The following is a 14134-nucleotide window of genomic DNA, read 5'->3' on the forward strand; positions in this document are numbered from 1 at the left end:
TGTGTGTTCTCCAAATAACTTTTGTATTTGGTGTCCTAGCCACACCAAACTTTCAGGACATTTCAGTTGGAGCATGAAGGTTCAAACCAGTATTCGTTTCCAAATCTATGCATATACATGGCCCACAGATGCATGCACTTGCATGTCCTGGGAAGTAGACTTCCTTAATTCAGGCTGGGTTGTCTTGTCTTTATAGCTGAAAGAGAACTTCCCCTGGTGTTCTCAGCAATTCATCCTTCTACGATAAGTAAAAAGGTTTTATTTGCAATAATTGTAAACATGTGCCATCAAAAATCCCACAAATATATCTAGTTGGTGAGGTGCTACTTGGTTTGTTTACCAGATATTAAATTTGATACTGAGGTTTACATACCTACTGTTTTATTTAAATCCAAGTCCCTCAACAGTTCCTCTCTTAACCTTTGATACTTGGTAATCCATTTATTCACCTTCTCACTGGTTAAAAAGGTCTTTTGCTTTCACTCTCTGTCCTTTCTGAAGAGTCAGTAGTGTGTGATATTTCCCATTCATCTATCAGCTTATAGTACTGTAATTTACATTTGTTCATCTTGAACATCCACGATTTACTTCCAAGTATCCACCCATATAAATAGATGTGCACTGTTTTCATCTGTTGGGGGCAGAGAAAAGTTCATCTTTTTTTTTTTTTTTTTAGAAGTTATGGGATAGTTAAGATGTCTAAAGATGGGGCAGACCCAGTGGCAATGCTGCTCTGTCATGTAGAAGATCTGGTTCAGTTCATGAGCCCATTTGTGCTTCTTGGCTAGCTGTACCTGGAAGACAGTCTCAACCTATAGAGCAGTGGTGGCACTTCTTGCCCATGCTTAAGGGGCACCCATACAAGGTTCTAGAGGAAGATGTTTTATTGGGCTCTGGCTAAGGACTATTGCTGTGTTGGCTGAATTGGAGGGGGATAGGGTTTAAAAGAGAGAAGATGCGCTCTCCCCTCCCCCCCCACCTCAGGTGGTTGTGTGGTATCATATCCTCAGTAAAGGCTAGTTCTGATTGAGATGGAAGCCTAAAGGAGCAGGAAGGAACTGCCAGACCCTCCCTGCTGCTCCCCTCTCCCCCCCCCCCCCCCCTGAAAAAAAAAGTTGCCTAAGCTTTGACACATTAGTATTCTGGTTCACACATTTATTGAATTAAGCTTTACAAAAAATGATGCTGGAAATGTCCTCCTGTGTGAGAGTATGAAGGAGAGATGTTGAAGATGCTGATAATATGCAGCACAGCCTGTTTAAAGACTTGTGGGCTGCAGCCAGAACAATGAAAACTGACGGAGCTGTTAATGGGATCCCTAAGAAACCGAGCACATTTGAACAGATTAGCACTGTACTATAAGCACCTTTATAATGTTTTAAATTTATCTAGTTATATTGCTCTACCCCAGATGATATGTACCCATGCAGGGATGTTGTTTCAGAAGATGTTTGTACTCTGTTTTAGAGCAGAAAATGTGTGGGCACCTTTGAAGGACACACATCCAAAGTGAACTGCCTCCTGGTGACTCAGGCTCATGGGAAGGATGCAGTGCTTTACACTGGCTCTAGCGACCACACCATCCGCTGCTATAACGTCAAGGTACTCTGCGCCAGCCTGACATCATGCATTGCTCCCTATTTTGGGTATAAAGGCCAACAGTTACTCAACTACCACTTGTACTAGAATGGTGATTCTTAACCCAGTCCTCAGGACACATCCAACCAGTCTGGTTTTCAAGATATCCACAATGGATATGCATATGAGAAGTTTGAATGTATTGTTTCCATTGTATGCAAATCTATTTCATGAATTTTCACTGTGGATATCTTCAAAAGCAGACTTTGGGTGTGTCCCAAAGACTGGGTTGAGAACTTCTGTGTCTCAGGTTTACACAGATGGGTTATCTTTGAAATAAGTGATTTAAAATTATGTAAATTGTAATGCATATGCTAAACAGAAAATATAATGAGAACATCACAGTTAAATATGAAACTGGTTATATAGCACAACAGACATCTTTGCTTGCAATATCAAACACTACATTTTTTAGACTTGCATAACTTTTTCCATTGGAAAAAAAGAAAGCCTTTCACAGCTTACTGTGCTTTTCCATTCACACAGGCTGTTTGACTAGATATATATTTTTGCTTATTTAGCCAAGATGCATTTTCGACTTTTCACTGCAGTTTCAATGATGTGTACCAGTTTTTCACTCATGGAAACATGGTAGACTTCTCTAAAATGTCATTTATGCCAGGGCTGCTAATTCTGTTTGTGACAAGGTTAGGTGCACACTTCCTCATGTTGACAGACCCAAAGCTCAGGCTAAAGTCAAGAAAAGACACTGCCATCTTCCCAATTGCTCACTGATAATCCTGCTGCACTCAATAGGACTCTGCTAAGCAATAATTGACAGAAACACTAATTTCCCTGTATGTACACGGATCAGACCAGACTGCTGGGTTATGCCTCCCTTCCAGCAGATGGAGACAGAGAAAAACTTGAAGGATACCCCTGCAAGTAGAATGCACTACCTGCAGCCCTTTCAGTATTTCTCTGACTCCAGCAGATGAAGGTGGCAGAACCTGCAGTCCTGGATAATTGACTCTAAACAAGAAAAAAAAAAAAAGAGTTGCAGTGACAGGAGTCCTTTAAATTTGTTTTCCTAGCGTGTAGTAAATGGACTCAGGACCAATGGGTATAGTGTACTCCTGATAGCAGTTGGAGACGGATCAGATTTCAATCTGACGTCAGCCCTAGTACATACACCCCTGCAGGAAGTGCAGCTCTTCAGTATTTTCAGTCTCCATAGCAGTTAGGGACTCTATGCACACTCGCACAGCGTCAGAGTAATTTTACCAAAGAACACCAAAATAAGAAGAAATCTTACCTCTACAGAATAGCCCCGCTCTCCTGCGGTGACACCCATTGGGTTCCACCCCCAGTTGAGAATTCCCAAAGTGATTTCCACGATCCCTCGGAGGTAAGCCTCGGTCCGGCGGCCAACCCTCGGTGGGGACCTAGCCCCCGACATCGGGTGAGGCTGAGAGGCAGTGGGTGTAACTTTGAGCGCTGCGGTGAAGGTATTTTCCCTCTCCCCCTACAGCCAGAGACCGCCCGGAATGAGACCGGGAAGCGCCGAGACAAGGTAAGGTAGAAATCTATTTAAAAGTCTCCAGTCTCTGAAGCTCGAGGAGTCACACAGGTCGCCAGCCGGCACCTGTGCCACCGGATTGATCTGCCCTAACAGGGCTAGATAGGGACCCCGGTCAGATCCGAGGGTCCTCCCACATGGAGACCCTCCGCGGTGGTCGCCATATTGTCCGCGTGGTAACCGTCACCATTTCGATCTGTTCGCTGCCCTGTCCGCTGTTCTGAGCCATGCGCACAAATAACTTGTGCGCACAACGTCGCGCGCCCAAGTACCGTGCGCACAAGCGACGCGCATAGCCACTCGCTTACTGTGCTGGGTGCAAAACTTCGATCTATGCGCACAACAGCGCGCACATATTCCTGAGCGCGCATCAAACCTACGCGTGCAACTGTATTTTACGCACACAAGCCATGGCACCACCAGAAAAGAAACTAAAGGCTCAGGGCCTTTGCCCAACATGCCACATTAGAGCTGCACAGCATGAGGAGGCCACGGCCCTGTGTATACAGTGCGAAGAGGTCCTAGGGGATCCAACTCATGGCCCTCTCCAGCCAGTACCGGGTTCCAGCCTCTCGAGCAGTACGCCGGACCTAGCATTGCAGAGCGGGACCCCCCCCCCCACCTCAAAAGGGGCTCCCTAGGGACACGGCACCCCTTAGTATAGACCTAGCATCTATCTCCTGGGTGGAATTCTTCAAAGGTCTGCATACCTTCGTCCACATGCAACCGGGGCCTCCTATAATACGGCCACAGGCTCCACCAGAGGACCTCAACATTCCAGGACCCTCTATGCCCAGGGAAGTGATCCCCACCGCCCAGAAGCCCCACCTTCGGGGACACAGACAACTCAGATGAGGATTCAGAATACCTGGAGGAAGGGGAACTCCCTCCGGGAACAGAGCCCCACCGAACCATGAGATGCTTCTTCACCAAGGACAAGCTTCCAGACCTGGTCACACACAGCTTAAAAGAGCTTGCTATCCCGGGCACAAGTGCCTCGGGGGAACCCAAGACGAACCCCCTACTAGAGGGACTCCGTCAGACCTCCCGCCATTTCCCACTATTACAAGCCATCCAGCAACTAATTGACCTGGAATGGGATGCCCCGGAAACTACATTCAAAGGGGGGCGGGCGCTGGCAGCCATGTACCCTCTGGACCCAGCCGCCAAAGATCTCCTGGCATGTCCGAAAGTGGATGCCATGGTTTGCGCGGTCTTGAAGCGCACTACTATCCCGGTGGAGGGAGGAGCAGCACTCAAGGATGCTCAAGACAGACATCTGGAATCTATCCTCAAACAGTCCTTTGACGTCTCCAGTGTGTCTTTACAGATCGTGGCCTTCTGTGCCGTGGTGACACACGCGCCTGCTTATCACAGACCAGGAACAACACTCCTGGGGAGGCCCTGGAACCAGCAGTATCATTCCTCGCGGACACCGCCTCTGATCTGGTGCGCACCGCAGCTAGAAGAGTGTCATCCGCCGTGGCAGCCAGAAGACAATTCTGGCTCCAAAACTGGTCGGCTGACGCATCGTCTAAAACGAGACTCACGTGGATGCCCTTTAAGGGAAAACTCCTATTCAGAAGCGAACTACAGAAACTAGCCAACAAATGGGGCAAGTCCCCACTGCCGTGGCTACCGGAGGACAGGAATAAGAGAAACCAGCGATCCTTCCCCCCGAACCTCCCAGGGGCAGAGGATCACAGCGTTTCAATCCATATAGAAGCACATATTAAGCGGCTCGCTCCGCAGGGTGAAGCCAGTCCTTTCAGAACAAGCACAACAAAAGGGGAGCCAGCTCGGGCCCAGGCCCCAGCCGCACCCAACAATGAAAATCAGCCGACCCATCCAAAGGAAGAAGCCATAGGGGGCAGACTTGCCCTATTCTACCAAAGATGGGTCGAGAACTTCGGACAAGTGGGTCCTTGCCATCATTAGAAAGGGATATTACCTGGATTTCCACCACCTCCCTCCGGACAAGTTTGTGGAATCCCCCTGCCACGACCCTTCCAAGAGGATGGCAGTGGAAGCTACACTGACCAGATTGCTAGCCTTAGAGGCTATAACACCGGTGCCTCCACAGCAAATAAATACTGGACATTATTCCATCTATTTTATCGTCCCCAAGAAAGAAGGAACGTTCAGACCCATCCTGGACCTCAAGACGGTCAACCGTCACCTGAAGATTCCTCACTTCCGCATGGAAAACCTTCGCTCAGTAATAAGGGCGATACAACCGGGATCTGTTCCTGGATCTGTCGGAAGCCTACCTACATCCCTGGATCTGTTGGAAGCCTATCTACACATTCCGATCTATCAAGAGCATCAGCGTTTTCTATGCTTCTCGATCCTGGACCGTTACTACCAGTTCCGGGCACTACCATTCGGGTTAGCCCCTGCACCCCGGATGTTCACCAAAATCAAAGTCGCTTCAAATCCTCCTCATTTATGCTCCGCCAGGACTTCTAGAATCAGACGCCTCCCTTCTTGTAGAAACCATAGCTAAGTATCTAAACCTGGATTCCCCAGCTATGATCTTAGGAGATTTCAATCTTCATGTTGATTCTACCCCACTCTCTACCAACTGTGTAGCTTTCCTTACCTCCCTCACGGCCATGGGCTTTAAGCAAATAATTAACAAGCCCACCCATAAAGCCGGCCATACGCTAGACCTTATTTTCATCAACTCTGGCCTCACAATCTCCTCCCCCCCTGAATGCTTCCCAGTTCCTTCGTCTGACCACACACTGATCTCCACCTCCCTTACAATGAAAGAGAGTCCTATCCCTCACCCCATCCAATCTACATTTCAGTACAGGAGATCATGCACCTCTGTTCTCAGCGAATCCTTAGACAAAGAACTTCCCAATCTGTTTCATGGAGCAATTGTTTCATGGAGCAATTGGTTCAGGAACCAACAAGAGAGGGAGCTATTTTAGATTTAATTCTTAGTGGAACACAGGATTTGATGAGAGAGGTAATGGTGGTGGGGCCACTTGACAACGGTGATCATAACAAGATCAAATTTAAGATCAAATTTAAACTAATAACTGGAAGGGGGACAATAAGTAAATCTGCAGCTCTAACACTAAACTTTCAAAAGGGAAACTTTGATAAAATGAGGAAAATAGTCAGAAAAAAACAGAAAGATGCAGCTGCAAAGGTTAAAAGTGTTCAACAGGCTTGGACATTGTTTAAAAATACAATCCTAGAGGCACAGTCCATATGTATTCCACGCATTAAGAAAGGTGGAAGGAAGGCAAAACGATTACCGTCATGGTTAAAAGGTGAGGTGAAAGAAGCTATTTTAGCCAAAAAATCATCCTTCAAAAATTGGAAGAAGGATCCATCTGAAGAAAATAGGATAAAAAATAAGCATTGTCAAGTTAAGTGTAAAACACTGATAAAACAGGCGAAGAGAGAATTTGAAATGAAGTTGGCCATAGAGGCAAAAACTCATATTAAAAACTTTTTTAAATATATCCAAAGCAAGAAACCTGTGAGGGAGTCGGTTGGACCATTAGCTGACCGAGGGGTTAAAGGGGCTCTTAGGGAAGATACAGCCATTGCAGAAAGACTAAATGAATTCTTTGCTTCCGTGTTTACTAATGAGGATGTTGGGGAGATACCAGTTCCGGAGATGGTTTTCAGGGGTGATGAGACAGACGAACTGAACGAAATCACTGTCAACCTGGAAGATGTAGTAGGCCAGATTGATAAACTAAAGAGTAGCAAGTCACCTGGACTGGATGGTATGCATCCTAGGGTACTAAAGGAACTAAAAAATGAAATTTCTGACCTATTAGTTAAAATTTGTAACCTATCATTAAAATCATCCATTGTACCTGAAGACTGGAGGGTGGCCAATGTAACCCCAATATTTAAAAAAGGCTCCAGGGGTGATCCGGGTAACTATAGACCAGTGAGCCTGACTTCAGTGCCGGGAAAAATAGTGGAAACTATCCTCAAGATCAAAATTGTAGAGCATATAGAAAGACATGATTTAATGGAACACAGGCAACAGGAGGGAAGTCTTGCCTAACAAACCTGCTTCATTTTTTTGAAAGGGTTAATAAACATGTGGATAAAGGTGAACCGGTAGATGTAGTGTATTTGGATTTTCAGAAGGCGTTTGACAAAGTCCCTCATGAGAGGCTTCTACGAAAACTAAAAAGTCATGGGATAGGAGGCAATGTCCTTTCGTGGATTACAAACTGGTTAAAAGACAGGAAACAGAGAGTAGGACTAAATGGTCAATTTTCTCAGTGGAAAAGGGTAAACAGTGGAGTGCCTCAGGGATCTGTACTTGGACCAGTGCTTTTCAATATATATATAAATGATCTGGAAAGCAATACGACGAGTGACGTTATCAAATTTGCGGATGATACAAAATTATTCAGAGTAGTTAAATCACAAGCAGACTGTGATACATTACAGGAGGACCCTGCAAGACTGGAAGATTGGGCATCCAAATGGCAGATGAAATTTAATGTGGACAAGTGCAAGGTGTTGCATATAGGGAAAAATAACCCTTGCTGTAGTTACACGATGTTAGGTTCCATATTAGGAGCTACCACCCAAGAAAGAGATCTAGGCGTCATAGTAGATAATACATTGAAATCGTCGGCTCAGTGTGCTGCAGCAGTCAAAAAAGCAAATAGAATGTTAGGAATTATTAGGAAGGGAATGGTTAATAAAACAGAAAATGTCATAATGCCTCTATCGCCCCATGGTGACACCAAGCCTTGAATACTGTGTACATTTCTGGTCGCCGTATCTCAAAAAAGATATAGTTGCAATGGAGAAGGTACAGAGAAGGGCAACCAAAATGATAAAGGGGATGGAACAGCTCTCCTATGAGGAAAGGCTGAAGAGGTTAGGGCTTTTCAGCTTGGAGAAGAGATGGCTGAGGGGGGGATATAATAGAGGTCTTTAAGATCATGAGAGGTCTTGAACGAGTAGATGTGACTCGGTTATTTACACTTTCGAATAATAGAAGGACCATGGGGCATTCCATGAAGTTAGCAAGTAGCACATTTAAGACTAATCGGAGAAAATTCTTTTTCACTCAACGCACAATAAAGCTCTGGAATTTGTTGCCAGAGGATGTGGTTAGTGCAGTTAGTGTAGCTGGGTTCAAAAAAGGTTTGGATAAGTTCTTGGAGGAGAGAAGTACATTAACTGCTATTAATCAAGTTTACTTAGGGAATAGCCACTGCTGTTAATTGTATCAGTAGCATGGGATCTTCTTGGTGTTTGGGTAATTGCCAGGTTCTTGTGGCTTGGTTTGGTCTCTGTTGGAAACAGGATGCTGGGCTTGATGGACCCTTGGTCTGACCCAGCATGGCAATTTCTTATGTTCTTATGGATATCTCAAACCCCAACTCAGCCCTACTCGCATGGCATAATATCATGCAAGCGGTAGCTAACAAAGTATGCCCTCTGTCGACAAAAAAATTCAGCCCAGCTTTAAATAATAAACAACCTTGGTTCTCCAACAAACTCTGAAAACTGAAGCTAGACCTTCGACAGAAAAAAAATAAATGGCGTAAGGCCCCATCCCCCAGCACCCTAGCTGCATACAAATCCGCCCTCCACTTCTACAGGAACTCAACACTACGAACATAAAGAGATTTTTACTCTCTTAGAATCCATGACCTAGTATTTGACGCGAAGGCCTATTCTCATACGTATTTGATCTCACAAAAACCTCCACCCCGTCCATCCCAGACCAAGCACAATCTAAAGCCAATGAACTTGCCTCCTTTTTCCAAAGCAAAATATCCGACCTTCTTACACGCCTACCCCCCAGCTCCACACCACCTCTCTACTCCACCTCCTCCCTTTCTTACAAAGGAGCATCACTTGAATCTTTTGAACCCACATTTACCATAGAGATTGAAACTATACTAAAGAGAATGAAGCCCTCTACCCATCCGTCCGACCAAATTCCGACCAAGCTACTTCTATTGGTACCGGACACTATCTCCAAGCACATGGCGGATATTATAAACTGCTCTCTATCACAAGGAATCTTTCCTGACGCACTAAAATTTGCCACCCTCAAACCACTTCTTAAAAACCCGAACCTTGACCCTAAAGACCCCAAAAACCTCCGCCCTATCTCCAACCTGCCTTTCGTCGCCAAGATCATGGAAAAACTGGTCAACACCCAGCTCACAAACTATCTTGAAGACCATAAAATACTTTACCCAACGCAATATGGATTCCGAAAATCTCTAAGCACCGAAACCCTACTCATCTCCCTCACAGACCACCTCATCATGGGATTGGACAAAGGACACTCCTTCCTGCTAGTGCTCCTAGACATCTCGGCAGCGTTTGACACAGTGAACCACTTCATCCTCCTAAATCGTCTATCCGACATTGGGATAACAGGAACGGCCTTCAAATGGTTTGACTCCTTTCTCAGTAGCAGAGGTTACAAAGTCAAAATCAATAACAAAGAATCCCCACGCATTAATTCGTCTCTAGGAGTACCCCAGGGATCCTCCTTGTCTCCCACCCTCTTCAACATCTACCTCCTTCCCCTCTGCCAGCTGCTAACAAGCCTAAAACTAAAACACTATCTTTACGCCGGCGACGTACAAATCCTGATCCCTATAACTGAATCCATTACGAAAACACTCAAGTTCTGGGACAACTGCCTCCAAGCCATCAACCTCTTACTCACCAGCCTAAACCTGGTACTTAACTCCGCCAAAACGGAACTCCTTCTTATATCCCCCAAACACAGTGATACCCTCCAGCCAACCCTCCCCAACACACTAATTACACAAGCAAGAGATCTCGGAGTAATAGTGGACAACTATCTAAACTTAAAGAAGTTCATTAACCACACAACCAAGGACTGCTTCTATAAACTACAGGTGCTAAAAAGACTTAAACCCCTTCTTCATCTTCACAACTTCAGATCAGTCCTCCAGGCCATCTTATTCTCCAAGATAGACTATTGCAACTCCATTCTACTAGGTCTCCCTGCCTCCTCCACCAAACCTCTCCAGATGCTCCAAAATACAGCCGCCAGAATCCTAACAAACACCAACAGAAGAGAGCACAGTACGCCCGTCCTTAGAGATCTACACTGGTTACCAATAACCTTCAGAATCCTTCACAAATCCCTTACCATCATTCATAAAACCATTCACTACCAGGTATCCATCGACTTGCAACTCCCACTCAGACTCCACACCTCCTCTAGACCTATTAGGGAAGCCTACAAAGGATCCCTGCATGCCCACCCTACCAAAGCCACCCATCTATCTTCCACGAGAGAACGAGCCTTCTCAACGGCAGGACCAACCATTGGGAGCGCTATCCTCCCCCCCCCCCCCCCCCCCCCCCCCCCGCCAATCTCAGACAGGAACCCTGCTTGTTGTCTTTTAGAAAAAAACTTAAGACCTGGCTCTTTCAACAAGCCTTCCCCTAACCCAGTCCTACACTATGTACTAAGGCCTTCCATTGAAGGCAATCCATCTCAGGCACTGCAACTGACCATTACGCCATCTCAAACATTGTAAATGATTTGCTATAGTTACTGAGTTTCCTATCTACTTCAGCTTCTTCATCTTCCAAGTTCCACTACCCTTGTTTTATTGTAACTTTTGCCTCTTCGTTGTGGTTAATGTTCTGGTTTATGTTAAATCCCCCTGTTCCTTGTAAACCGATATGATATGATCTGTATCATGAATGTCGGTATAAAAAAGTACTAAATAAATAAATAAATCATAGAGATGGTGGCAACAACACTGAGGAAGGAAGGAATCCGCATGTACCCTTATCTAGACGATTGGCTGATCAGAGTGAAATCCCCAGAGGAAAGCCACCAGGCAACCGACAGAGTCAAAACTCTACTGGAGAGCCTCAGGTGGGTGGTCAACACAAACAAGAGCTGTCTCCAGCCCTCCCAATGTCTAGAATATTTGGGAATCTGGTTCGACACCAATCAAGTCAAGGTCATCCTGACACAGACAAGGAGATCAAAACTGATGACCCAGTTACGAATCCTGTTGAGCGAACTTCGCCCCACAGCATGGGATTACCTACAAGTCCTCTGCCTCATGGCATCCACACTGGAAGTAGTGCCATGGGCACGAGCTCACATGAGACCCCAACAATGCTCACTACTATCACGATGGAATCCACTGTCCCAGCACTACACTGTATGTCTTCACCTCCCGGTCAGAGTTCGGGCCCAACTACGATGGTGGCTACAAGAAGGCCATCTGAGCCAGGGAAAGAGACTATGCTCACCAACCTAGATCCTGCTCACCACGGATGCCAGCCTATGAGGATGGGGAGCTCACTGCCAGGAGCTAACCGCCCAAGGGCAATGGAACAAAGAAGAGTCTGGATGGAACATCAATCGCCTAGAAGCCCGGGCAGTCAGACTAGCCTGCCTACGGTTCAGTCACAGACTCCGAGACAAAGCGGTCAGAGTAATGTCAGACAATGCCACAACAGTGGCCTACATCAACCATCATGGAGGAACCAGAAGCCAGCAGGTATCTCTGGAAATAGACATCCTAATGTCATGGGTGGAAGCGAATCTTCAAGAGATCTCGGCCGTCCATATCGCCGGGAAACACAAAGTTGCTGCGGATTACCTCAGCAGAGAAAGTCTAGACCCAGGAGAATGGAGGCTGTCGACCACAGCATTCCAATTGATAGTAAACCGTTGGGGAACACCAACCATGGACCTCTTGGCAAACCGGTCCAACGCTCAAGTGCCCAGTTTCTTCAGCCGCAGGTGGGAACCCCAGTCCCAGGGATTCGATACCCTGGTACAGACCTGGCCACAGGAGACTGTTTATATGCCTTCCCGCTGTGGCCCCTATTGGGCGCAATCATCCACAAGATAGAACACCACAGGGGTACAGTACTTCTAGTGGCCCCGGACTGGCCAAGAAGACCGTGGTACACAGACATGCGAAGACTGCTGACAGGGAGCCCCCTTTTGCTACCTCCACACAGAGACCTGCTCCAATGGGGACCGATCCTCCACGAGGATCCAGCTCTGTTTTCTCTTACAGTCTGGCCATTGAGAGGACTCGCCTAAGGAAGAGCAGATACTCGGGGGCAGTAATTGACACCCTATTACAAGCACGCAAGTTCTCCACATCCCTAACATATATAAGGATTTGGAGAGTATTCAAAGCCTGGTGCGAGGACCACGACGACATTCCACGCTCAGTCAAAATTCCTGCGATTTTGGAATTCCTGCATAATGGCCTACAGAAGGGATTGTCTCTCAACTCCATCAAGGTACAGGTGGACGCATTGTCATGCTACGGAACCAAGAGAGAGAGCGGCAGCATAGCCTCTCACCCGGATGTCTCCTGCTTTTCTGAAAGGAGTCAAGCAGATCCGACCACCCCTAAAGTGGCCGATGCCTCTTTGGAATCTCAACCTGGTCCTAGATTTCCTAGCAGGAACCTCCTTCAGACCTCTCCGTGGCAGTCGGGCAGTCTGTTCGGCCCGTCATATATCCGAGCTACAAGCACTGTCCTGCCGAGAGCCGTTCCTCAGACTCACCCCGGGAACCATCCAGTTATGCATAGTTCCGTCGTTCCTTCCCAAAGTGGTGTCTCACTTTCATCTCAACCAAACCATCTCGCTACCATCACCAGATGAGCATAAGAATTCAGAAGAGGTTCGAAGTCTATGCTATCTCAATGTCGGCAGGCTCCTAGTTCGATACTTGGAAAGATCGGAATCCGTACGAAAGACGGACCATCTATTCGTCCTTTACAGCGGGAAGAAGCAAGGGGAAGCGGCCTCGCGAGCAACCATAGCCTGCTGGATCAAAGAAGTCATCAAGGCAGCCTACATAGAAGCAGGCAAGCCACCGCTTTTACAAGTCAAGGCCCATTCTACTAGAGCCCAGGCAGTGTCCTGGGCGGAAACCAAGATGCTGTCACCCGCCGAGATCTGCAGGGCAGCGACATGGTCCTCCATCCACACCTTCTCCAGGTTTTACCGCCTGGATGTTCAGGCTCAGGAGGACACAGCATTTGCAAGGGCAGTATTAAGTGGGTCATGTGCAGCCTCCCACCCAGTTCGGGAGTAGCTTTTATACATCCCATTGGTCCTGAGTCCATCTGCTACACGCTAGGAAATGGAGAAATTACTTACCTGATAATTTTGTTTTCCTTCGTGTAGACAGATGGACTCAGCAGCCCACCCTCGGCTGCCGTTACTCATGGAATTCTCGGGTGACATCCCCGGGAGCGAGTGATTCACGGGTAAGCCATGCTTTCCTTCAACTAGGACACCCATCCTACCGGGTGTTGACGTTTAATCAAATTATCCAAGTTATAAAGTTAATCAAGTTATTCAAATTATTCAGTCATGCATATATCCACAATGCTTTTCGAGGAGAATACTGAAGAGCTGCACTTCCTGCAGGGGTATATGTACTAGGGCTGATGTCAGATTGAAATCTGATCCTCCAACTGCTATCAGGAGTACACTATACCCATTGGTCCTGAGTCCATCTGTCTACACTAAGGAAAACAAAATTATCAGGTAAGTAATTTCTCCATTAGCTGAAACAAAGTTTCAAAAAAAAAAAAAGAGCTGGGCCTCCCAAAGAGCAGAGTAATTTCTCTTCGGTGGTAGGCCTGCCGTGCGCTTTGCCCTTCACTCCAGTGTACCAGGAGCAGCAGCCGGTGAGTGACTGGGGGAGATTTACCGGTTGGCCGGTCCCTCCCCCCCCTGGCCCAGAGGCAACCGCGGGTTGTGCTCTGGTGAGGCCAACACAAATTAAAAAAAAAAAAAAAAATAGAATTGAAATGCGTTGTTTTTTACAGCTGCGCTGCTCTTATTTGGCCTTCCGGGGTTTATTTTAGTGGCCTCCCCTCCTTGTTCAGCAGGGCAATGCTGCGCGCTTTGGCTTGCAAATCCTGTGGGGAGCCGGCACCTCGGTTCTCCAGAGATAGTCTCTGCTTCCGGTGT

The 14134-nt window shown here is 46.8% G+C and overlaps 1 protein-coding gene across 6 annotated transcripts in view; it reads left to right on the forward strand.

Moving 5' to 3' along the window:
* ZNF106 (zinc finger protein 106) overlaps positions 1-14134 on the forward strand; it is a 152236-nt gene that overhangs the window by 101714 nt on the left and 36388 nt on the right. For 5 of the 6 annotated variants that reach the window (XR_003856291.1, XM_029598621.1, XM_029598624.1 and 2 more), the window contains one exon: positions 1468-1602. Coding sequence is in view for 4 of the 6 variants with exons in the window: in XM_029598621.1 (XP_029454481.1) it covers positions 1468-1602 (135 nt within the window). In the remaining 2 variants the exon portion in view is untranslated. The remainder of the gene's footprint in view (positions 1-1467; positions 1603-14134) is intronic. The other variant, XR_003856292.1, reaches the window with a different exon arrangement.

This window comes from Rhinatrema bivittatum, chromosome 4 (genome assembly GCF_901001135.1).
Source record: "Rhinatrema bivittatum chromosome 4, aRhiBiv1.1, whole genome shotgun sequence".
Taxonomy (NCBI): Eukaryota; Metazoa; Chordata; class Amphibia; order Gymnophiona; family Rhinatrematidae; genus Rhinatrema; species Rhinatrema bivittatum.